The sequence below is a fragment of the Mauremys reevesii genome, linkage group 10, assembly GCF_016161935.1.
Source record: "Mauremys reevesii isolate NIE-2019 linkage group 10, ASM1616193v1, whole genome shotgun sequence".
NCBI lineage: Eukaryota > Metazoa > Chordata > Testudines > Geoemydidae > Mauremys > Mauremys reevesii.
This window is the reverse complement of record NC_052632.1, coordinates 54531315-54558273: the sequence shown is the minus strand read 5'-3', so window position 1 is coordinate 54558273 and position 26959 is coordinate 54531315. Positions and strand designations below refer to the sequence as shown.

At 44.4% G+C, this 26959-nt stretch overlaps 1 protein-coding gene across 8 annotated transcripts in view; it reads right to left on the bottom strand.

Annotated features, from left to right (window-relative positions):
* Positions 1-26959, bottom strand: part of NPRL3 (NPR3 like, GATOR1 complex subunit) — a 115900-nt gene that overhangs the window by 23888 nt on the left and 65053 nt on the right. For all 8 annotated transcript variants that reach the window (XM_039492698.1, XM_039492697.1, XM_039492696.1 and 5 more), the window contains 2 exons: positions 23148-23277; positions 1397-1586 (listed from right to left, as the gene is read on the bottom strand). In XM_039492698.1, coding sequence (XP_039348632.1) covers positions 1397-1586; positions 23148-23277 — 320 coding nt within the window. The remainder of the gene's footprint in view (positions 1-1396; positions 1587-23147; positions 23278-26959) is intronic.

Sequence of the window (26959 nt, the reverse complement as noted above, 5' to 3'; positions counted from 1 at the left end):
GACCAAATGGCTGACAGCAATTTAACTAGCTTTTGTGGTCTTAATTCCCTTTGGTTTTATGGATTTTTAATATTACAAAACCCCTTACCCATGCTAAATGAGAACCCATGCTTCTCCTGCCACTCTTCAGTTGAGACGCTGGCAGGAGAAGGCATGGCAGCTTTGGAGCAAACATATACAAGATTCCACAAACTCGTGCACTAGATGCTGACAACCAATATGTGGTGGCTCTGCGACAAAGGTAACAGTACAATGCTCCTGCACCAAGACCTTACTACTGACATTCACTCTCCCAAGGAACAGAACTTGGCATGTGTGCATACACACTCCTTGGTATTTTACTCAATGGAATGTAGCCTGACTGAAACTAATTTTGAGAATATGAGCTATTTCTTGTGAGTCTATCACGCATCCCTTTTGAAACTGGATGCTCTGTCACAGCATTAAGCCTGATAAGCCTGAACTTGGTTCATTCTATTTTACCAATAGGAAAGGTTTCCTGGATATGTTTAATCTCAAGAGCCAAGAAGAATTTTTAGGCTCCAAATCCTCAGCTCTAATTCATTTTCCTTAGAGAAATCATGTCCTGCAGAATGCCCCCATAATTAACAACCATGCTTCTGGGAATACCGCAGGATAGAGGCAGCTGACGACTCACACTTCAGTTTCCTTGACAAGGTTTTTGAGCAATTTAGGACTTCAGCACCACATTTTGGCTTTGGTTAGAATACTTTCCCAGAGCTGACCTCAAAGCATGGCAATGGGAGGAGCTGGGGGAGTCAAGTGAGAAGAGAGGGAGTTGGCAATTGTAAACATTTGTCAGCCACAGTATCCGTGTATGTTTCCTTAAAGACATCGCCTATAACCCAACGATTCCACTGCTGTTTGGAGCATGTTTTCTCACAAGCATTTTGTTTAAAACTCCCCCTATTCTGTTTCCAATTATGGACGTCTACGGAGATACCAACGGTCTATCTGGAAGAACACCTGGGTCACTTGGGAATGTGGAGGAAGGAAGGATGCATAAAAGGACTTCTTGACAGAATGAATGGGAAGAGACAGTCAGGACTAAGCAGATAGGAAGAGGGTGAACAAGAACTGGGTGACTAGAATGGCCTGCAGGCATTTGATAAGAGAGCTTTAATGGCTGCCAAGACGTTCACCAATTCCTGGTTCTCCAGCCCCGGGCTGACCTTGATCAGCTAACACACTGTTAAATATGACTTGCCCTACCTAGACTTACTGCAAAGTCTGTTTAAAATCATGTTAGCTAAGGCACATTGACTATCACATTACAAAACACTACCTACTCTCCTACTCTAGATATGGCCTATGTTAATCTCTAAAAGCCAATACAGACTTGTTTACAATAGAAAAAGAAAAAGTGTATTCATACTTGGGGAGCCAAAGCTGAGAGCATTGGGAGTGCTTAAACTTCTGCCTCCAACTCTGGCAGTGAAGGGCATGTCTTCATCTTGAGCTCGGAAATCTTCCTCATTCGGGGGCACCATCAGACAGACATACGTGTGGAGCTGGATGAGAAGGCGATGCTGGAGCATCCATATTACCATCTGTATGAGCTGAGTCTGCAAAGCAAAAGCTAGCATTTCAGGCAAGCACTCAGAGCACAGTACAGTTCAAAAGCAAGAGGGAGACAATGCACAAGGCACTCTAAGGCCTGTGGGGATGCACACTAAAGAAAGCTCAAACACAGAAGCAGGTTCTCCCCTTAGCACTTGGTTGAGCACTTGAAAACATGCCCTGGTTCTTGTAACCCTAGTCCAATGCATTTTGTTCACATCTCCAATAAAACAAAAGAGTCTATGTCTTTTGCCAGGCCACTAAGCTAGTATGTTTGTCCAGAGAAACCAAATATTCATGGATATGTAAGGCATATCTCTAAGCAGTGTTACTGAACTGCTGCTGACCCTGAGACTCTGACAGACTCAGACTTGTCTTCGCACGTTTAGTTCACAGCAAGTGGGGTATAAGTCTGTGCTGCACTAGCCTGCCATGCACTAAGGGCCTGACTACATGCTACGTTAGTTTGTATCAGAGGGATGTAAATTCTAATACACATGAGCATGTTACGCACTAACTGGCCTACGTGGACCCTGCTAGTGCGTATTAATGTAGTCCCATTTCAAGCAGTACTATATTAACATACTCTAAGGAAAGAGAGGTTATTTACCAGCACAATAATGAGTTCTTTGAGCTGTTTTGTTCTTATAGATGCTCCCCTGTATGATGTGCACATGCCTATACACTCTTGATCAAAGATTTTAGTCAGCAGTGCCCATGGGTCTGTGCCTATGCATCAGACATCCTTGTGCTCCAGTGTGAGGGTATACAGGGAGATGTAGACCTGCAGCCACTCCAGTTCCTTCTCAACTACGTAGCCCAGAAGATTCTGCAGCAGAGTGGAAGGAAGGCGAGAGGCGAAGCACCCATAGGGATAATACATCTCAAAGTACTCAAGTTACTACACAGGTAAGTAACTTCTCCTTTTCAAGTTATTGTCCCTCAGGGTGCTCCACTCCCAAGCAGTAATGCAACATGGTGCCAGGAGCTGAGGAGTCAGATCCAGCACAGTTCTGAGGACAGCATGACAAAAGGCCATATCTAGAAGCAACTAAGATATCACAGTGCCTGGCAAACATGTGGTTGTAGGACCAGGTTGCTGCTGCAGATGTCCACAATGCAAGTATGAACTTAAGAATGGCAAAAGAGGTGGACCAGGCCCTGGTGGAATGGGCAGTCATTCAAGGTGGGGATGCACTCCAGCAGCTTTGCAACAAGCTAGAATGTACCCAGAAACCCACTTCTGTAGTCTGAGTGGAACTGGCTGCTCCTTCATACTCTTGGCAAAGGTGATAAAAAGCCTATTGGAAACCCTGAAAGGTCTTATTCTGTTGAGGTGGAAGGCAAGGACCCTTCTTGCATCCAGAGAATCGTGGACAGCCTCCTCCCTCAAGGAATGAAATGTGGGGGTAAAATACTGGTAGACTAATATACTGCTTGATATGGAATTCTGAAGAGACGTGAGGCAGGAAACAAGGCATAAGGCCACCTTGTCACAGTAAAAGGTAGTATAAAGAGGGTTTGCCATGAGCGCCCCTAGCTTCCTACCTTTCTGGCTGAGGTTATGACTAACTGGAATAAAGTCTTGAAGGCCAGGTGGAGAAGTAAACAGTTACCCATGGGTTCTTTAAAACACTGAGAACCAGATGAAGATCCTAGGGTGGCATGGAGTCCTTGACATGAGGAAACAGATACAACAAACCTTTGAGGAACATGACACTGCTAGGGTAAGCAAAGACCATAAATCCTTCCACTGGTGGAAGAAAGGCTGTAATTGTTGCCCAGTGAACCCTAACGGAGCTCAGTGACAACCTTGTGTTTTTAAATCTAACCGTTAATCAGCAACATCCATGAGGAGAAATTCAGAGGCAGATACAGATCAATGAGTACACCAGACGTGGAAATACCTCCACTTCTGCAGTTTTCTCCTGGCAGGTTTCCTGCTGTTCAAGAGTACAGACTGACCTTCAGGACAGCTGCCCAATTCTGTGTCCAGGAACCATCAAGGAGCCAGGCCCGGACATGCAGAGATTGGGATGAGTTATGCTCACACTGTCAGGAGATCCACTGGGAGAGGAAGGCCTATAGGAGTTAGTAGGGAGAGGCAAAGCAGATCCAGGAACCACACCACTTGCCTCAGCCACAATGGCACTAGGAAAGCACTAGGAGAGCATCCCCTATGGAGTAGAAAGCATACCCGTTCCTCAAGGTGAGGTGTTGGCACTTTGCATCGGATGGTGTTGCAAAGAGATCCACTTGCAGAAGGCCCCAGGACTGGTAAATATTCTGAAAGACTGAGTTGCTGAGTTCCCACTTATGGTCCTGGTGGAAGTACCTGCTCAAGGAATCCGCTGCACTGTTTTGCAGGCCTGGCAAGTAGACCACAGAGGTGTGTATGAGATGGAATATGTACCAGCTCCAAAGTTTTAGTGATTCTGTACATAAGGACTGAGATCTTGCTTCCCCTTGACCATTTATCTGGTACATTACTACTCTGTTGTCCAACATTACCTTGACTGAAAGGCCCTTGATGTTGCGAAGGAAGTACTGGCATGTGAGGCAAACTGCCCTGAGTTCAAGAATGTTGATGTGGAGGGATGTTCCTGGGGGAGACCATTTGCCCTGGGCCCTGGAGATTGGCCTCTCCCCTAGCCAGAAGGGATGAATCCACAGTGATCACCCTTGAAGGGGGCGGATGCAAAAACAGAACCTTCACACAGACCTTGAGAGGATCCTTCCACCAACAGAGAGTCGAGAACTCTCGGACGTATGCTTTAGATTGTGGGCTCTGCTGCAGTGTGGAGATGAGACTGTGGTGAACCTGTCCACAGGTAGGTCATTGTAGGGAATCTGTCTGCAAGTAGGTAGCCCTGACAGTTGAGGAGTCCAGAGCGACTCTGATAAAGTCTATGCACTGTACCAGTGTTAGGGTAGACATGTCCATGTTCAGAGAAAGGTTCGGGGAATGAAACAAGGCCTTGTTGGTTGCTGACTGGACCTTGAGAAAGGAGTGACCCTTAAGGAGCCGATTGTCCAGAGAGGGGGAAAACTTATTCTGTTGACATAAGTGAGCTGTGATGACAAAGAGGAGCTTTGTAAAGACTCTTGGGGCAGTTGAAAAACCAAAAGGGAAGAACATGGTATTAGTAATCGCTCTGTGCTGATGATGAACCATAGGCCTGGACCCACAGGCACTGCTGACTATAATCTCTGATTGACAGTGCAATGGTGTGGGCACATCCTGTGGTGGAGCACCCATAGAAACAGTAACTTGAAGAAGAACTTTCAGTTAGCAACATGCTGGTGTGCATTAGAAATTTACACCCCCTGGTGTGGACTAGGGCTTGTCTACATAGTACACTAAGGGTCTAGCTGGACCCCATTGCTATGCCCTAAAAGTTCCCTAGTACACTTTGATATACCCCTCTTTGAAACAAATGTATATCAAAGTGCACTAGGGAATTTCGAGTGTGTGGCTGTAGGGTCCACACAGATGTTTAGTATATGGCAGGCTACTGAGGTAGATTTACATCCCAGCTTGCAACAAACTAAGCTTTTGTGTAGAGAAGCTGACCCTCTAAGATGAACTTGTCCCTATTCCAAATGTGAGAGCAGGCAAAGGAATCCTGTAGCTCCAAAACAGACTGAGGCATTCCAGCAAGGAAATCCCTGCCTTCCCCATACTGTGGTCACAGCAACCCTAGCATCTACTGCAGTCCTGGTCCTTCTGGCTAAAAGAAGAAAATTATATACACATTTGAACAGACAGCTAATAAAATAGGGTTGGATCACCGTTAACTCTGAGGGATAAAATAAACCTCAGACAAACATTAGTCTCGGAGGCCTCAGCATAATGCCACCAATCTTGAGATCAATTAAACAACTAACATTCTGTTTCCTGTTCAGATGCCAACAAGAAAGAGTAACTATGGAAGAGAGATTAATTTGACCGAAGTAGTCAGATTTTGGCCCAGACTTTCTTGGAAAGCCACAGAGAAAGCTCGGTGACTCAGCACAACTGAGGCAGCCAAGAAGACAGACTCCCACAGGGAGCACTACCATTTGCAATCAGAAAGGATCTGACTCTGGTAGGTGCTAGAGGGGTGGGGCTAGAGGTCAGGGCTCAATAACCTTCTAGACCCAACAATGCAGATCTATGGCTAGAGGCAGGTAAATACTGAGCAGGAGGAGGCATTACCTCTGTACATGGCATTGATGCAACCATTACTGGATACTGTGTCCAGTTCTGGTGTCCACACTGGAAAAAGGATGTTGAAAATATGGAGAGGGTTCAGAAAACGATTTGAGGTCTGTCAAACGTGCCTGGCAATGAGATTTAGGAATCTCAATCTATTTGGCATATCTAAGAGATAAATTTAAACGGTGAGGGTAATTAAGCTACCTAGAAACAATTTACCTTGAGAGATGGTGGCTTCTCCATCACTTTTGAAAACAAACATCCAGTCAATTTAAAGATACCAGAAGTTATGGGCCTGACGCAGAAATTTCCAGGTGAAAATGTATGGCCTGTGCTCACATGATCAGAAAGGTCTCTCCTGGCCTTAAAATCTATGGAAGAATTATTAAACTTTGACAGCACTCTTCCTGGTCTCAAGCTAAGAGCAATGACCAAAGATTTAAGAATCTAGCACAGCATGTATTTTGGAAAACATTTACTGGAACAGGTATAAGAATATGCCCTGGAGCATAAACCTACAGAATCAGTGTAGAGTTCTAGTAGGTCAACGTGATAGCAAAGTTCAAGGCACTTTAGATCTTCTACAGGACAGAATACAGGGTGGGTATTTTTAAGTAATTGTGAAGGCAGGCTGAAGACTTTAATGTAATGCTTTGTATTACAATAAATTACAGTGCTTTATTGGAAATGGATCTATAGACATACACCCCATATTTAAAAATTAAAATCTCAACAGCAATTTGTTCCTTAACTGTAGGTGTCTGAGTTCACTGCACAGCTGTTATCATAGATCAGTGGTCACAAAAAAGGCTCCCAGCACAGGAAGATAGCAGCTGAACCCAAGCTCTTCTAGGAAACATCCCAGCTCATCTGAACCCAGCCTACCCAAAGAGAAGGGGGAGGGTAGACCCTCTTGCCATTATCATGGTGTGAGTACATGTGGACATAGTAGAGGAAGATCGCCCAGTGGTTAGGACACTAGCCTGGGACTCTGGAGACCAGGCTGCAATTCTGGGCTCATGTGTGACCTTGTGCAAGCCACTACTCTCTCTCTGTGCTTCAGTTCCTCATTTGTAACATGGGGACAATGGTATAGTCTAGCATCACAGGGGTGTTGTGAGGATAAATACATTAGATATTGTGAGGTGCTCAGATACTAGGGTATTGGAGGGCAATACAAGAACCTAGACAGATGGATAGAGCATCTGTCATTAAGAGTCCATTGTACAGAATAGAGAACCAGATTTTTAAAGGTATTTAAGTATCATAAGATACAGAGTAGGCACACAGTGGGATTTTCAGAAATACCACGGTTCCTATCCCCCATTGAAATCAATGGGAGACAGGAACCTGAAAGTGTCAGAAAATCCTACTAGGACCTAAACAACTTTAAAAATCTGGCCATGAGGCTCTTGGGCTAGCTGCTTCTCAGGCAATGGGGGAGGGTTAGTCTGAGTCATCTTACACCTGGCAAGTTCCACTGGCTAGACAGTGAAGTCTGCTTTTCTAGTTCCTTGAATTACCTTGATTTTTTCAAGATCTTCTTTTGTCTTGAACTATTTTAACCATAATATAGCTTTAATTATTGAAATGTTCACTAGCATGTGGTGGTGCTCCTAGGGCATTAGGTTGCCTCAATTCAGCCCCACCTTCCTAGTGCAAACACATTCTTTGTGTTACAGCATCCAAAAAACAAGTACAGAACATCCCCCAACTGATGCTCAAAGCAGCAGACACAGGGAGAGTGAGAGCTATTTGTGGACTTGTGGGTGACCTGTTTCCAGAGGGTTTGGAGAATGCATCATCTTCCTGGCTGACTCTCACATGAACAGCCTTTTCATTTCACAAAATATTGCAGGCCCTCAAGTATTAACTAGTAGGTATTGAAAACACTGATTCACTGACAAAAGCTGCTCAAGGACTTCATAGCAACCTGCAGTGTTTTGGTGAGAAACACAGGCAGAATGAACTCAGATCCTCTGAAGGAAACTAAATCTGCTGTATTAATCATTATGGTAAATGGGCCAAACCTCAGTAAGAGCCCCCCCCCAATGAAACTTTTCGGCCCACACAATTCTCATTCCCATTTTTCTAAAAGCTGAGCAAACTTCAGCCTGGCTCAACCTTCCCGGCCTTGTCTTCTACCAAGCCCCACAGCACATGTGCCTTTTGCTGCCTGGCACACACCCAGTGTCTCTTCAGGAATTCCTGCCTCTTGGGGCTGGAGGACATATAATTTGGAGATCTCCCTCAAACACCTCTTAGTAAGAAAATCTGTGTTATTAATTTTAATTATACAATAATCTACTCAGAGAACAGAGAGAGAGACACACACAACTCAAAGGTTACAACATATGAATACTGTATGTACCATACATATACATTATAGATCATAGCCAACTGATTCCTGTGGCACCTTATGACAACTAACAGACATTTGTTTTTTTTAACTTGTGTGTAAATAAGAACTTCTTGGATAAGAAGTGGGTGAAATGTCCAGGCAGGTTATTATTATATAAAAGAAGAAGAAAAGCAGAGAAGGAGAGTAGTTAGTTCAATCAGGGAGGATGAGGCCCTGTTCTAGCAGTTGAGGTGTGAAAACCAAGGGAGGAGAAACTGGTTCTGTAATTGGCAAGCCATTCACAGTCTTTGTTTAATCCTGAGCTGATGGTGTCAAATTTGCAGATGAACTGGAGCTCAGCAGTTTCTCTTTGAAGTCTGGTCCTGAAGTTTTTTTGCTGCAGGATGGCCGCCTTAAGATCTGCTATTGTGTGGCCAGGGAGGTTGAAGTGTTCTCCTACAGGTTTTTGTATATTGCCATTCCTAATATCTGATTTGTGTCCATTTATCCTTTTCCTTAGAGAAATCAGATATTAGGAATGGCAATATACAAAAACCTGTAGGAGAACACTTCAACCTCCCTGGCCACACAATAGCAGATCTTATATGCCATCCTGCAGCAAAAACTGCAGGACCAGACTTCAAAGAGAAACTGCTGAGCTCCAGTTCATCTGCAAATTTGACACCATCAGCTCAGGATTAAACAAAGACTGTGAATGGCTTGCCAATTACAGAACCAGTTTCTCCTCCCTTTGTTTTCACACCTCAACTGCTAGAACAGGGCCTCATCCTCCCTGATTGAACTAACCTCGTTATCTCTAGCTTGCTTCTTGCTTGCATATATAAACCTGCCCCTGGAAATTTCCACCACTTGCATCCGAAAAAGTGGGTATTCACCCACGAAAGCTCATGCTGCAAAACGTCTGTTAGTCTATAAGGTGCCACAGGATTCTTTGTTGCTTTTACAGATCCAGACTAACACGGCTACCCCTCTGATACTTTGCCAACTGAAAAACCTACAAGAAATTTCACCTAACAATTATGTCAAGATGCTAGCGCTCCCTCCAGTCATTAACAGTTAACAGTCTCTCTCTCATGCAATATAGATCAATATGTGCATTTCACACAAGTCTATCTTCTTTTGAAAACTTTTGCCAAAAAAGTAGTCAGCATATCTTGTTTTGTTAGTAAAGTTGTCACCCCAAAGTTTATTTTAGTTGCATGAAGTGTTATGCAGCCACATGGTCTTTAGAGATGGACAGACCAACACACACTTCTTTTTACCAGATTCCATGCACCTAACACTTACATGTCTAGGCATTTGAGACATTCGTATAGGCAGGATCAATCTTTGCACAGACACATTAGCATACATTTCCAAACCATGAGCCAAATTCTGCACATATATCCATACACAACTCCCAGTCCCATTAATGTTTAAATATCCGAAAGCAGAGTTTGGCTCATATTTACAATGTTCCATACTAATGAAGTGAAAGTTATTTCCTCTTCCTTTTACTCCATCCAACCCATCTGAAACACTACTGCTAAAGTCATCTTCCTCCTGCCCCTTCTGTCACACTCTCACGGTGGGATTAAGCTGTTGGGGGCACTTTCAGATGTCAGCAAGATTTATCAGATTCCTGGGCATGACATAGGCCAGTGCCTGTACCTTCTCATCACAACCCCGTTTACCTGACTTTGGACAGAAAAAGCAGTCCCTTGTTTCAGATCTACTTGAAGCAGGCCCTTTGGGTATGTCTACACCGCAATTAAAAACCTGTGGCTGGCCCGTTCCTGCTGACTTGGGCTCAGGCTAAGGGGCTGTTGAATTGTGGTGTACACATTCAGGATTGGGCTGGAGCCCGGGCTCTAGAACCCTGCGAGGTGGGAGGGTCCCCAAGCTCAGGCTGCAGCCCGAGCACAAACATCTACACTGCAATTAAACAACCCCTTAGCTCAAGCCCTGCAAGCCTGAGTCAGTTGGCACAGGCCAGTGTCTAACTGCAGTGTAGACATACCTTTTGTCTCTGGATGTGCAGTGTAGCTCCTTGTACTCTGGGGAACAGAGTGGGTCCCTTATTTTAGAAGGGGAATATGAATCCTTTCCTGGCAGGTGTCACAAACCAGTTCCTCTCCTTGGCAGAGTGGAGAGAGGTCTTGTGCTGCCCCACTGGCAGACTATGCCTTCACCTAGATCTTATTTCTATCCCTTCATGAATTCTTGATGCAGAACCAGGATTGACAGCTCAAGCAGTTTCATGGGGTAGGACCCTTTCTCTCCATGCAGGCTTTTAATATCATTCTTGCCAGACTGGCTAAGGCGAGGTATGTATACCCAAACACACACCCATCCTTGAAATCTTTCACTCTCATCTTGACCTTGGAAGTATTCAGAGGAATTCTGTTTAAAGGGAACAAAAATTCCAAACCTCAAATGCCATGTGTCACATCACAGCCACTGCACATGCCCTCTTTCAGTAACAGGATACTAACCAATATTTTAGAAGAGCCAACAATAAAGTACTACCTGAATGGAGCAACTGCTGTGGCAACTTTAATGATCTTTTAGCTTGGGTTTGCTTAACAGGAAATATCTCCTCTTTTTGTTGAAGGTGGATGATGTAGCTCACCGAAAGTTACTGTATTTCAGAAAGCTAGCTGGGGCAGGAACCAGTGTTCTTATGTTTGGACATCACCCAGAACATTGTGAACATAACAATAATATAAATAAGCAGCTACTGGAGACAAGGAATCGAAACAAAATTCTGTAGTTAATGCCCTCCCCTCTTTGGTAACCCTACAGACTACAAAAGTAGCAGCTTCTTCAGGTGATCTTAATAAAGTTAATAGATTTCTTCTTCTGAGATACTGGGCATATTTCAGTTCACTCGGTCAGAAGGGATATCATTTGTCAATGACTAAACAGCTATAAGAAGTTGCATTTCAACAGGGAATACAGAAGCTACTATGAAATTTGACCACCTTTCAAGTCAGATCTGAATGAGATTTCAGCTTCCCTTTCAAGGCAGGAAGACAGGATTGTTGAACTGAAGATATTAATCAGTAATACAGACTAAGTAAAAACACAAATCATTACAGTCACTTCTGATGTGCACAATCTGAACAGCCCTGAAGTGTCATGTCATCCTTGCAGCCTTTTTACATTTCTCCTGTGTTATGCATCATACAGAGGACTACTCTCAAGTTTACATCAATACTTACATAGCAGAGCAAGTGTGGTGACCTGACTAGGTTATGCTAACTATGAAAAGAGGCAGAGGAAAACCAAGACAAAAAGGATAATTTTAAATTTTTAGAACTTTCTAAGGGAAAACTCCAAAACTGTACCAGGAGCATAAATAATATAGACCATTACCAAAGACTGACTACGCATACTAAAACTATAAGATACTAACTCATTAATCTTTGTGAGCTTTTACATGCTGTACAGTTAATACCAAATGCATTGTTATTATGAACAAAAGAGATTGCTCTACAATATACTGTGTCACTTCAGAGAAGAATCCAATTTTCCTCTCCTTGGATGTAAGTCCAGCTCCACTCTTACTGTCCTGTTCTTTTCCTCTCTTCAGCCTGAAGTGCTCCTCAGATTCGATATTCCTGTGGCTGTACCTCTTTTCACCATGTTTATCCACAAGTGGGGTTTCTTCACCTAGGGGGCCCTTGCTCGTCCATTAGTCACCTTTGAACTGTATTCCATCAACAGATGTTCCAACAGTCATTCTCTCTGTTCACGTACTTTAGGTCCTTTGTGGGTGTGCTTCTCTTTACCGCTTCCAGGATCTGTTTGCATCTAATGCAGCTTTTTGATCACTTCCCTCTTTCACCAATTATATTTCCTTTCAGTTTTTTCTCAATACTCTCTGGTCAATCTGTCTATCTCCCACACACACACACTATCCTTCTCTAACAGCATCTGGTCACATATCCAGGTCTATTTTTTTCTGCTGGTCCTGACCTGAAACCTTTCCTGTTTTCTTTTTCCTCTTCACTTCCCAGTCCCATACTTTTATTCTCCTGTTCTTTTATTTTATCACCTTGCCTTCGACCCAGGCCACCGTTTATCCTCTAGCTCAGCATCTCGATTCTTCTTCGCCTCTAACAGCTTTTTCCAGCTGCCCCTTTGGGTGGATTCCAACCCCCCTCCCTTTTCCTCTCCTTGGCAGTGTCTCTCTCTCCCAGGACAGCATTCTGGGCTGCTGCATCACATCTGCAGCAGGTGCCAGTGCCAGTGTGAAGATTACTACACAAGCCGTTTCAGAAACGAGGCCTGGCTGAGATTTTGTTACTGGGCTCTGCAGACAGTTCATTTGAACATGGCCATTATGAACTTCCTGCCTCATTCTCCACCAAGTGAGCATCTCTTTGCTTTGGAGAGGAAATGGACATGCCAGATAGAGCTGTCTCAGAGGTGCATTCCTCCCTACCACTTTTCCTGATCTAGCTCAAACTCACTGGTTTCCTCTGAGCCATGGCAGTCTCTTCATCTTCACATCTGGTCTCAAAACCTTACCAATCAGATGGCCTCTGCCCTGATGCCAGAAAGAGCTTGGACAGCTGAGTAGGCAATGGCATGTTTAGCCATGGGGGACTGTTCATAAAGCTTAGTCATCAGCTAGTGCTGTAGGGAGTTATCCTCCCCACATCCCACTATCCCTGCCTCCACACTGCCTTCTCATCCCCACCCCCATCCCTGCCTCCTTCCAGTCTGTTATCTGGTCTGCAACAACATTTACATTGTTTCCACTAGTACATTTTAACACCCCTTTCCCCCCCCTCCATCCCTCTGATGCCATTTCCCATCACTGCTGTAGGCCAAGCTCCAGCTGTGTAGCATAGTGTATGGCTGTGTGACACTCTGTATGCAAGAAGCTGGTAACAATACAGGGCATTGTATTTATTGACAAATAAGCACACAACAGACATTTTGGTTCTGAAAAGCGAAGACTTTATGCATCACCCCATCTGGAGACACAATACACAACACAGCCCACTGAACTCTGCAAGGGCAAGGCTAAGCCCTTCAATGTTCTTTGCCTTCCTGGAAACGGAGAATTTTATAGCATTTGTAAAATTCTTTATTTAACACATGGATTTTTAGAAGCCTGTTTCCTATGATCAGACCCCAGAGCTGTTTTTTTCCACGAAAAAGGAAAAATGTCAAGAAAACTGGGACTAGCTAGGGGCTGGGACAAAGTGGACAGGAAAGGTCCAATCCTGGTTTGGTCACATATATTTTCTGGTTTTAATTAAAAATATAGCCAGTGGAGCACATTGTCTCTCCTTACTCCAGTCTGGAATTAGTCTAATTTAACCTAACTGACACACACGCGCTTCAGGATTACATTTGAAAAAATAGAACAGCTACCTGGGGAAGCTTTTGGTTCAAAAGTAAAGGAAAGATGATAGTGTACAGTACACCCTTGCTATAATGCCCTTCATTATAATTAACATAGTACCTGTATCCCAACTACAGTACAGTACTGTAATGTTTAAAAAAAAAGAAGGAAGGTTGCACATGCATGCAGTTTTTATCCTGCTTTGCCACTCCACCATATGGCGCTGGCAGCTCCACCATTCTGCTGCTCAGGGCTGGCAGGTCTGCTGCTTTGCCACCCATTCATTCTCATTGTCCTTTCACTATAATGAACTCCTGGCTATAACAAACAAAAGGCTTGGGTCCCAACAGGTTCATTATAGTGAGGGTGTACTGCATTTATATTGGCAAAAATACATGGTTGTTAGTCCAATTAAATGAGCCTGCTCGGACATTCACTACACTATGGCAAAAAAAAATCAAAACCACCATTAAAACATTTCCTTATTTTAGACCCACCAGATACTTCAGGTCTCTGCTATCACTGTAAATCAAACCAATGCATTGCTCTAGAACTTATCAACATTCCAATCATCAGGTGACAGGCTTAGCTTTGGACCTTTACTTCAGTTGACGGAACAGCACTCACCCAATATTTCTCTTTAAAGTCTTGCAAACACTATTTTTAAATTCAGCACACAGCAAACATGCATTTTATATTTACTATAACTGACTATATCTGCATATAAATGGTACTTCCACACCCTCTACAACAAAAGCTGCCCTTGATTCGCCACATAATGGCTTCCAGATGCACTGTAGATCTGACTGAGTCCTATTTGTGCTATTCTCTCAAACACATGCAGCCCCCTCCAATTCCTGTTCCCTCACATGCCCATTTTCCACTGCACTATTGTACAATCTATAATTAATTCAGTTCATCTGCAAAATGGAGGCTTCACCTAGCAACCACTTTGTTAAAAAACAACAAAAAACAGAATAAAAAATTTAAAACATCTTTTGTTCAGTGAGAAACAGCTAGCCACCCCCAGTTACACCCAGCGCCTTCTTCAGAGCCAAGCTGGTCCTATCCTGGAAGGATCAAATAACTAAGAGTAATGGAAATGTGAATTATTAAAAATACGTACTATAGTGGAGGCGGCCAGTGACAACATGTCTATGGGGGAGGTTTTTACCCAGTTGGTGAAAATACACTCACCTGCCTGGGAATGGGGAGAAATCTCCCTCAAGGACTTGATATTTTAGGGGTGTACATTTATGGGGGGGTTTACATCTCCCTCTGACACAGCTGGTTCAGACACTTTGAAATATGGGGGCCCCCATATTCCTCTCCCCTCATTTTGGAAATAGCCAGATGTAGGAAGTTAAGATATGGGACAGCAATAGCCCTCATTGGGAAGCACATTCAAGTATTCCAGCAAGAACCAGTTTTCATGACTGGAATATGAGCCTTTGAAAATTCATACTGTGCGTGGATACAGAGATGTGACAGTGTGTAGGGAACAGGGATTTAGGTTTATTAGGAACTGGGGAACTTTTGGGGAAAGGAGGAGTCTATAGAGGAAGGATAGGCTCCAAAACCAAAAACAGAACCAGACTGCTGGCATGTAAAATAAAAAAAGGTTGTAGAAGAGTTGTTAAACTAAGGGCTGGGGGATAGCCGACAGATGCAGAAGAGTACACGGGTCAGACAGAGAAATGCCTTAGGAGAGGATCTATTAAGGGAGATTCTGTATATCATACTAAGAAGGAGAAGATGGAAGTTTATAAAGTACGGGTAGGAACTGAAGAGAAACAGTCCAATGAAAAAGTCTAATTCAATTACAGCACATATTGGCAAATGGCTAAAAAGTGACAAATTTTCTAACTGCTTGTATACAAATGCTAGAAGTCTAACTATTAAGATGGGTGAACTTAAGTGCCTGATATTAAATCAGGATAGTGATATAATAGGCATCACATAATCTTGGTGGAACGATGATAATCAATGGGACACGATACTATCAGGGTACAAAATACGTAGGAATGACAGAGTAAGGTGTGCTGGGGGAGGGGGGGTGGCACTATATATAAAAGAAAACAAACAGTGCCAGAGTAAAAATAGTAAATGGCTCAAATTGTACCATAGAATCTCTATGGTTGCTAGCCAAGATGGTCAAGGACACAACCCCATGCACTGGATGTCCCTAAAGCTCTGACTCCCAGAAGCTGGGACTGGACAACAGGGGATGGATCACTCAATTTCCCTGTTCTGTTCATCCCCTTTGAAGCATGTGGCATTGGCCACTGTCAGAAGACAGGATACTGGACTAGATGAACCACTGGTCTGATCCAGTATGGCCATTCTTCTGTTCTTATGATAATTGATCAATCAAGAAATGAACTCATCGCATCTAGGAATACATGTCTTTATTTAAGCTGGAGCTTCCAAACACTAAACGAAGATTGCACAAGAGGACTGCTCGAGATATAACTAAACATCCTAAGAACTTCTCCTTCCCCCTCTGGGCTTCCAGAGGCTGAAAACTGAGGAACAGAAAAGGGAATGTAGAACAATGGGGCTTATGTTACAAGGCATTATATTATCTAATTAGAATTCTGTTATTTCATAAATGTAAATTATCATCTATAAAGTGAGTTTAAGAAAGATAATAGCTAATATACAGTAGATAATAGTTCACAGTAGTTTATGATATAAGTCTTAGTAGAAACAGCTAACTCATTTACTTGTGATTATTTCCCACTTGATTGATTTATACTTTACCCCAAACTGATTAGAGGCTAAATTATGTTTTATCTCAGATTGTCTCTGCCACTCCTTATTGCTCATGTCACTGCTCCATTGGACTCATTACAAGTATACCTTATTAGGGAAATAATCTGCAGTCAAAGATGGTTTCATTTTTCATATGCTCAGTGGGTAGAGTTAAGGCTGACTATGCAAATTTAGTTTGGCATTTTTTGATTTTTAAGAAGTTAATAAGAGACCCTTAAGGTTGTTTAGTTAACTTAATGTCTTTCTTATTGCTGTAAAATGATACAAAGCTCAGATGTTACTTTTCTGTAAATATAGATAGTGGCCAATGCCATGTATGCAACAGAGGCCATGTCTACACTACCACTTATGTTGGCAAAATTTATATAATTTCAGACATGTAACAAAACCACACCCTTGAGCAACATAAGTTTCGCTGGCATAAGAGGTAGTGTGCACAGTGCTATGTCGGTGGAAGAGTTTCTCTCACCGACATAGCTGCTGCAGCTTGTTGGGGGTGATTTATGTCAATGAGAGAGCTCTGTGCTGCTGTAAGGCCTCTAGTGTAGACACAGTCACAAAAGTAGGGGGACGAGTGCAAATGCAAAAAGAACTCAATTAGAGAAGCCTTTGCCAAAGTTCAGTTTATAACAGCAAGAGAAAGTTACTCACCCTGCAGTAACTGAGGTTCTTCGAAATGTGTGTCCCTGTGGGCGCTCCACTCCAGGTGACGGTGCGTCCCAGCGCCATTGATCGGAGATCTTGGGTAGCAGTGCCTGGTTAGGATGCACACACTCAGCTGCTGTCTCGCAGTCTTGTTAGAGTCTGCCTGAGCGCGTGCGTCCCACGCCCCCCTCAGTTCCTTCTCTACCATGGAGAAGTCAGAATAGTACTGCAAAGCAAAGGGGAGGAGCGCAGGGAGTGGAGCACCCACAGGGACGCACATCTCGAAGAACCTCAGTTACTGCAAGGTGAGTAACTTTCTCTTCTTCCTCGAGTGCTGTCCCTGTGGGTTCGCCACTCCAGGTGAATGTGAAGCAGTACCCACTGTGGCTGGTGGGACTTTGGAATTGCGGCAGTGAGTACTCTAAACAGTACTGTATGGCCTACTATGGTGTCTACCATGGTATCCTGCGTGATAGCATAGCGTTTGGTAAATGTGTGTTCAGATGACCATGTGGCCACCTTACAGATATCGGGAATGGGTACATTATGGAGGAAGGCAAAGGATGTTGACATAGCTTGAGTTGAATGAGTTCTGATACCTTCAGGCCGTTGAGCATTCTGAATGCGGTAACAGGATCTGATGCAGTCAGAGATCCACTTGGAAAGGCGTTGCTTAGAGATGGCCGCACCCTTCAATCGCTCGGTAGCGGAGACAAATAGTCACGAGGACTTATGAAACGGTTTAGTCCTGTCTAAATAGAAGGCAATTGCTCGTATGACATCGAGGGTATGCAGAGTCACCTCGTGTGGAGTCTCATGAGGTTTGGGATAGAATGTAGGTAAGTATATTGGTTGGTTAAGGTCAAAAGTGGACACCACCTTAGGGAGAAATTTAGGGTGTGGTTGCAGGGTAACTTCGTCTTTAGAAAAGGTTGTGTAGGGAGTGTAGGCCATCAGGGCACTTATTTCCCCTACTCTCCTTGCTGATGTTATAGCAACCAAGAAAGCTACCTTCATGGACATGTGAAGAAGAGATGAGGTAGCTAAGGGTTCAAATGGAGGTTTCATAAAACCGCGAAGAACAAGATTGAGATTCCATGCAGCTGCCGATGGATAAATCTCAGGATACAGATTTTGTAGGCCCATGAGAAAGCATTTTATGGTGGGGTGGGCAAAGAGTGAAAGCTGTCTAACAAATCATGGAAGCTGGTGATGTCCATGAGGTGTGCTCTGCTGGAGCTGACCGAGAGTCTGTCCTGTTTTAGTTTCAAAAGGTAGTATAGGATATTAGGAAGGGTTACAGTATGGGGTGCTAAGTGTTTATGTGAGCACCACAGGGAGAAGCGCTTCCACTTCTGCAGGTAAGTTTTATGAGTGGAGTCTTTTCTACTACGCAGGAGGACATATCGGACTTGCTTGGAACAGGCTAGTTCATGGGTCTGGAACCATGAAGGAACCATTCTGTCAGGCGGAGTTTCTGGAGCTGAGGGTGAAGAATCCGCCCGTTGTCCTGAGAAAGCAGATCTGGTCTATTGGGAAGAGTCCATGGAGGATGAGTGGACATGCGGAGCAGGCAAGGATATCATGTCTGTCTCGGCCAAGCCTGGGCAATAAGCATGACCCGGGCCTTGTCATCTCTGATCTTGTGCAGAACCCTGTGTATCTGAGGGATCAGTGGAAAGGCATAGATGGGAGAGTTGTTCCATGGGATGAGGAATGTGTCTCCTAAGGATGCAGTCCCAAATCCCACTCCGGAGCAAAATAGGTAGCATTTGCGATTCTGGGTTGTGGCAAAGAGGTCTATTGACGGGGTGCCCCAGTGGGAGAAGAGCTGTTGTAGTATTGCGGGGTGCAATTCCCATTCGTATTCTGTGGAGAAGTGTCTGCTGAGTGTGTCGGCAGTAGTGTTGTGGCAGCCGGGTAGGTACAAAGCAGTAATCTGTGTGTCATGTTGCATGCACCAATTCCACAACCGGATGGCCTCCATACATAGGGAGTGTGATCGTGCTCCCCACCGTCTGTTGATGTAAAATATACATGCTATATTGTCTGTTAGGACCCGGATAGATTTGTTCTTTATGAGGGGAAAGAAGTGCAGGCAGGCTTGTCTCACTGCTCTGAGCTCTAGGAGATTTATGTGTAGACGCGTCTCTGGCACGGATCAGCGGCTTTGTGCCGTGTGTCCCCCCAGATGCGCTCCCTAACCGATCAGGAAAGTGTGCGTGGTGAGCATGAGCACTGGGGATCGTTGCTGGAAGGGAACGCCCATGCAGAGGTTCTCTGGTCTCTGTAGGGAAGCTAGTATGTTCGCTGGAGGAGTTAACAGCATGCAGAGGCTGTGCCTGCTGGGTTTGTAATTGGAGTTGAGCCAACCCTGAAGACATCTCATGTGCAGCCTGGCGTACTTGACCACGAAGGTGGTGGCTGCCTTGTGGCCAAGGAGCTGTAGGCAAATTCTTGCCTGTATCCTGGGACGAACAGAGAGCGTGCGTATGAGATGTGTGATAGCAAGGAATCTGTTGTGTGGGAGCGAGGATCTGGTTCGAATTGAGTCCAGGTGAGCGCAAATGAATTTGATTAGCTGTGTAGGTGTCAGGGTGGATTTTTGAATGTTTATTTGCAGGCCCAAGCTGTGGAAGAGGGAGATGGGTAGCTTGTAGCATCTCATCATATGAGCTGCCTTTGATGAGGCATAGTCTAGGTAGGGGAAAAGTATGATCCCGTGTCTGCGGAGGTGGGCCACAACTAGAGTCCTGGAGAACACTCTTGGTGCTGTGGAGAGTCCGAATGGGAGTACTGTACCCTGTACTGAAAACGGCTGTGTCCGAGTGTGAATTGTAGGAAGCGTCTGTGGGCTGGATGAATGGATGAATCCTGTAGGTCAAGGGCTGTGAACCAGTCCCCTTGTTCCAGCGCAGGTATTATTGTGCCCAGTGTGACCATCTTGAATTTCTGTACCCTTATGAATTTGTTCAGTCGGCGTGGGTCTAGTACAGTAACTCCTCACTTAAAGAGTAGCAGCCGTGTTAGTCTGTATCCGCAAAAAGAACAGGAGTACTTGTGGCACCTTAGAGACTAAGATTTATTTCAGCATAAGCTTTCATGGGCTACAGCCCACTTCTTCGGATGCATACCTCACTTAAAGTCATCCCAGTTAACGTTGTTTTGTTGCTGATCAATTAAAGAACATGCTCATTTAAAGTTGTGCAATGCTCCCTTCTAACGTTGTTTGGCGGCCGCCTGCTTTGTCCACTGCTTGTCCACTCCACCCAGTGGAGCTAGCTGGTGGGTGGTTGGAACCAGGGTGGACCAACAGCCCCCCCCATCAGCTCCCTGCTCCCCTAAGTTCCCTGTGCAGCAGCTGCCCAGGAGGCTAGCAATTGCAGCTGTCCCTCCCCCCACTGCCATGTGCTGCTCCTGCCCTCTGCCTTGGAGCTGCTCCCCGAGACTCCTGCTTGCTGTGTGAGGAGATGGAAGAGGGGGGCTAATGTCAGGGTGTCCCCCTCCCCCCTGCTCCTGCACCCCACTTACCCCATCTTCCATAGAGCAGGGGGGAAACACGACAGAGGGAGCTTCCAGGCAGTAGCAGCTGCAGTCCAGTCTCAGCTTGCTGATCTAATTAACAAGGTAGTGTACTTCTGACCCCACTCTTCATATTTAAAGGGGAAATGAGCATCTCTCTCTCTCACACACACAGGGTGCATGTCTCCATCCGCCCTCCCTCTTTTCCTGCTGCCTTGTACAGTAGAGTGTGAGAGTTAACCCTTGAGGGCTCAGCCAATTGCGAGTTCATCATTTAGCAGTAAGGCATTCCCTGGAAATATCCCACCCTCTGACTCCTCCACCTCAACCAAGCTTCACAATCATCATCACTGTGTACCAGTATTAAATTGTTTGTTTAAAACTTATCGTGTGTGTGTGTGTGTGTGTGCGCGCGCGCGCGCGGGGGGAAATGAATGGAGTCTTGTCTGGTGAATTTTTTTTCCCCTGGAACCTAACCCCCTCATTTACATAAATTCTTATGGGGAAATTGGATTAGCTTAACATCGTTTCGCTTAAAGTCGCATTTTTCAGGAACATAACTACAACAATAAGTGAGAAGTTACAGTATAGGCCTCCATCCCCTGGTCTTTTTCTGGGTCAGAAGTAGTGGAAGTAGAACCCTTTTCCTCAATGTTGTGTTGGCATAAGTTCTCCTGCACCTAGCTGTAGAATATGAGCCACTTCTACGTGAAGTAGGTGCTCGAGAGAGGGGTCCCTGAAGAGGGACGGGGAAGGGTAGGATATAAAGGGATGCTGTGTCCGCCATGTCTAGGATATTTCCAGGACCCAACGGTCCTGTGTAATCTGCTGCCAGGCATGTTAGAAAACCTGGAGGCAGTGGCCAAATAGGCAGTGGAGTCAAGGGGTGGTCGTGCAGACCCTCGACCAACGCTTCAAAATTGTTGTTTATTTTCTGATGGGTGGGAGGTAGCTGTTGTGCTTGGTTTTGTCTGCACCTAGGAGGTCTAGCATGATTCCTGGGTATATCGTATGGTCTGGGCTGAGGCCGGTGATACTGTTGTGTGTGTGGCGTTGATACTGTTGTCTCCTGGGAAGGGATGGGTAAATGCCCAAGGTGCGCAGGGTCGCTCTAGAGTCTTTCATTGTGTGAAGGACTTCGTCCATTTTCTTGGAAAAGAGTTTATCTTTATCAAAGGGGAGGTCCTCCACTTTGGTCTGCAGGTCTTTGGGGATACTGGATGCAGAGAGCCAGGAAGATCTGCACATAACCACTGCAGTTACAGTAGTGCAGGCTGCTGTGTCCGCCATGTCTAGAGATGCTTGCAGGGCCGTTCTGGATACCAATTGGCCCTTGACAAGGACTGACAAAGTCTGCTCTCCTGTCCTCTGGGATATGGGAGGTAAAAATCAAAGAGTTTATTGTAGTTATCGAAGTTGTAGCTTGCAAGTAGGGTGGAATAGTTTGCAATTCTGAATTGCAGAGTGAAGGAGGTATGAACCTTGCGGCCCAAGGGGTCAACAGCGCCAGGATGCACCGTCACCTGGAGTGGAGCACCCACACGGACAGCACTCGAAGAAGAACAATTACTTCAGCCTAAAGCATTTTCATAGGGCTGGTGGCCTGAGGCCATTTGCTCTTACCAGCCTTTCACTAATCCTCAGGAAATTCCCCAAGCCTTAATCACTATTGCTTGAACAAACAGTAAAACACAAATCTGAAAACCTTAATACTGTAATATTGTAACACGTGCACTTTTGTTGACTACATGCTGAAGTCCACTTCTTGGATTAGCCTTTAAACTCCTTCAGCATCATACAGAAGCCTAAGTAAATACACAGTACAGCTTGCTTTTAAATCCAGACTGCAAGTCTAAAGCAGCTGGAATATATAAAAATAGCTCTTTATCTTTGTGTTTCTAAGGAAGGTACATTCTATGTACATATTATAGATGAAAGATTCATGGGGATCAGGACAATTTTCTATAGAGCAAATAGAATTTTTCATAGATTCCAGAGTCAGAAGGAATCACTATGATCAGCTAGTGACCCAGCGGTTCTCAAACTGTGGGTTGCAACCCTGCTTTAATGGGGTCTCCAGGGCTGGTGTTAGACCTGCTTGGGCCCGGGGCCAAAGCCCGAGCCCCACCGCCCAGGGCTGGGGCCAAGGCCATTGCCCCCTGTCAGGCTTTGGCTTTGCCCCCCTTGCCCGCAGCAGTGAAGCTTGGGCAGGCTCAGGCTCAGACTTTGGTCTCCCCGCCCCCCGGTCATGTAGCAATTTGTGTTGTCAGAAGGGGGTCACGGTGCAATGAAGTTTGAGAACCTCTGAGTAGTCTAACCTCCTGTATAACACAGGCCATAGACCTTGCCCTAAATAATACCTGTTCCAACTAATATATATTTTTTTAAATCTAATTTTGATTTTCAAATTTTCTCTTGTCATCTTAGGGCATTTTATACGATGCAAAGGAGTACGCTCAGCAATTTCATTAACCAACATGCTTTTCAGCACAGATCACTCAAATGGTTCCAACTAGACCTGCCTAAGGATTTTTATCATGTGGATGTAGAGTAATTTGAATGGGTGGCTAGGAAGCCCAGTAATTGAAAGATTTCTGAATCCACAAGAGCTCTGAAAGCTTCTAGTTGGACATTCTCATCCCCATGCTCACATTAAACAGATCAATCATAAGGGGTCTGGTGTCTGTCAATCATGAGCTTTTACATGCTCCCCCATAACTTACCTCCTGTACTGGCGGAGCAAGCGGATTCTTGAACTCTGATAAGGAAACTGGCAAAGAGAACTTGGAAAGCACAGACGGCAAATCATGGCCAGGAAACTGACAGGAAAATTCCTCTGCCAAAGGGGAGTAACTATGAAAAAGAGGTACAAGAAGAAATTACTCTTGCACTGTTGTCTAAACAGAATTTACATACACTTACTAATACACATTCATTGCACAAGACGTGCCAATTCACAACATAAATATTCTTTATGTTTTAGGTAAATAATAAAGAATCTCATTATGGTTTATGACATCTAGTATCCTGATTAAGTGAGAAAATAATGAACATATTCAACGTGGTATTAGCTTTTGCCACAGCAATTTTTTTATTTTAATCACAGACTCTTATTAATTAATTGGATCTATTTTCCCATGGCCCATTATTACAGATTTTTTTTTAATTCATTAAACAGATGCAATATCTTCATCTCACTATCCCTAGCTCCTCTGGAAGGAAAAACATCATCTAAGGGTTTGTCTACCCAGTGGAGTAATGTGCACTTCTGGGGGCAGGATTTCTAAAGCACAGAGGCGTGTTGCACATTTATTAGTCCACTTAGACCCTGCTGATGTACACTAAAGGTCTGTCTACACTTAGAGCTGAGGATGAGTTAGTAGTGCAGTCACAGTAGCAAGGGCAGCGGCTTGAGCTAGCTGCCCAAGTACATACCCAAGGAGTCTGTGTGGGTTTGTCCTCGGGGGAGCTAGCCCTTCCTACTGCTCGCTGCTGTACCATGGCTACACAACTATTTTTAGCATGCTAGCTCGATAAGATCTAGCACGAGCACATCTCCTCGAGGTAGGAATCACAACCCAAGCTCCAGGTGTAGGCATGCCCTAAAGGTTCCCCACTGCGCTCTAATGTAATTCTGTTTCAAACAGCACTATGTTAAAGCACACTAGACCTGCTGGTGTGCACTAAAGATACCCTACCGAGACCAATTTATGTGCAACACATTAGTGCACTTTAAACCCCGCCTCCCCGTAAGTGCACATTATCGCATAGTATAGAGAAATCACACTCTGCTTCAGCACAAACTTCTACTGTTTGCCTCATCCAGACAAACCCTTACATGTGCTAAGAGGTCAAGATCAGGTTGGGGTCAGCTAACAGACTACATCTATTTCCTAATCACAGGATAGCACCTTTTACCTTGACTTAGACTCCTCCCTAGGCTTGACTTAAATGTGTTCTTCCATATTGCTCAGGGCACAGGCTCACAACCTACACAATTAGGAACATACAGTTTTCCAGAGATAGTACAAAGGATTGTTCCCACAAACAGTCCCCCCTTGCTTGACAGAAAAGGTGGGCCTTGATAAAGTCTGACTCTGCAAAGCAGATGGAGGAGGTAATTCCAGAGTCAAGAGCCCTCAACTGAGAACTCCCAGAGACCAGGACCATCACAAAAGTATAGGAATTGCTACCTCCATAGCCCCAAATGAACTCAACTGCTGTGACAAGGTGGGTGAGGTAATAACTTTTATTGGACCAACTTTTGTTGGTGGGAGAGACAAGCTTTCAAGCTACACAGAGCTGTTCTACAGGTCTGGGAGAGGTATTCAGTGTCACAGCTAAATACAAGGTTCAACAGATAGGTTAGCATAAATAGCACATAGTCTCTAAGGGACCATTCGAGGTGAAGTGGCCCATTAACACCTCTGTAGTCATAGGACAAAAAGGAGGGTTAGTTGGCTACAGATTGTTGTAATAAGTCATAAATCCAGTGTCTTTAATAAAAGGGAACCCAGGCAGATACAACTCCCAGGCAGAGAGTGGCCAGAGCACTCTCACTGAAAGAATATGGGGACTCAAAAATCATCCTGAAGCCACTCACCACACAAAAGGGCACAACTGACTTCCTCCACAAATTCCACAACATTAACAACCTCCCTCAGAACACCATCTTTGCCACCATGGATGTCACTTCCCCATACAACAACATTCCTCACAATGAAAGCACAGCTGCCTGCCTCAAATATTTACAAGACAATAGCCAACCCTCAGATATTCACCCCAAACACAATCGCCAAACTCATCCATTTCATCCTCACCCATAACAATTTTACGTTCAACAATACACACTTTGTGCAAACCATGGGAACAGCCCTGGGTACTAGGATGGCTCCCCAATATGCCAACCTCTTCCTGGGCCACCTTGAAAAATTTCTGGACAAACATACCACAAAACCATTGATATACCTGAGATACATAGATGATATTTTCAGCTTCTGGACAGACAACTTAAACTCCTTCATAGATTTCCACCACAACTTCAATAATTATCATTAAACTCTCTCTGGAACACTCCCACACTAGCATCAACTTCCTGGACACCATAATCAGCTTCAGCAACGGAACACCACAGACAACTATATATAAGAAACCCACAGATCACCACACTTAACATCATAGATCCAGTAACCACCCCAAACACACCAAGAAATCTGTTATCTACAGCCAGGCACTCAGATACCACAGAATATACTCTGAAGAGAAAATCCGGGATATACATCTTAAAACATGCAAAGGTGCTTTCACCAAACAAGGACGCTTCACCAGAGAAGTAAATGTAATCATGGAACAGGCCGCCCAAATACCCAGAGAGAACCTGCTTCAACACAGAAATAAAACTCCCTCTAATCTTACACCCCTAGTTGTCACCTCCACCCCACACTGGAATCCATATGAGATATCATCAAACAAGTAAAACACATACTTGATGGGGACCCTATCCTGAAGAAATCTTTCCTTAATCCCTTCTTCTGACTTCAAACAACCCCCCAAACTCTTCAAGATCACCATCAGAAGCAAGCTCCCCACAGACCAAGACACACTACCTCTAAGTAGCACCAGACCCTACCAAAACAACACATGCAAAATCTGCAGACATATCTCCTCTGCTACAATAATCAATATATCCCGCTTCCTCCCCCCCGCCCCCCCCCACAATACACCTTTCAAGATCCATGGGTGTTAGACATGTCTATCACAACATGTGATATACCTCATTCAGGGCACTAAATACCCCAAAAACAACTATGTGGGTGAAACCATACAATCACTATGCTCTTGAATGAGCTAACACAGGAAAATGGCAAAAGAGAAAAACACATCGCCTATTGGTGAACAATTTTCACAAAGTGATCACTCTATGTCTGACCTATCAGTCCTCATCCTCAAAGAAAACCTGCTCAATATTTTCAAAAGATGAGCCTGGGAGCTTAAAATCACAACCTCGCTATACACTAAAAATCATGGTCTTAATAAAGACACTGGATTTATGGATTATTACAAAACATGTAACCCACTAACCCCACTTTTTATCCTATGACTATAGGGGTGTTAACAGGCAACTTCACCTTAGAATATATGTTAACTAATTATGCTAAAATTATGTGTTTGACCTTGTATTTAGCTATGACACTGTGAGTACCTTTCCCAGACCTGAGGAAGAGCTCTTAGCTCAAAATCTTGTTTCTCTTATCAACAGAAGTTGGTCCAATAAAGGATATTACCTCACCCACCTTGTCTTTCTAATATCCTGGGACCAACACAGCTACAACACCACCGCACTCAATTGCTGCGGCAGATCCCAAGGAGAGGAGAGTCTTTCAGAGAGCCAGCAACTAGGCCAGGTTGTGGTTTATGAATCAGTGTCAGAACCTGGAACTGTACTCAGAAAAAAATAGGAAACCAGCACAACTATTGAAGAACAGGTATAATAGGTTTCCATGGACTAAACTTGCCAGTCCAAAAGCCAATACCA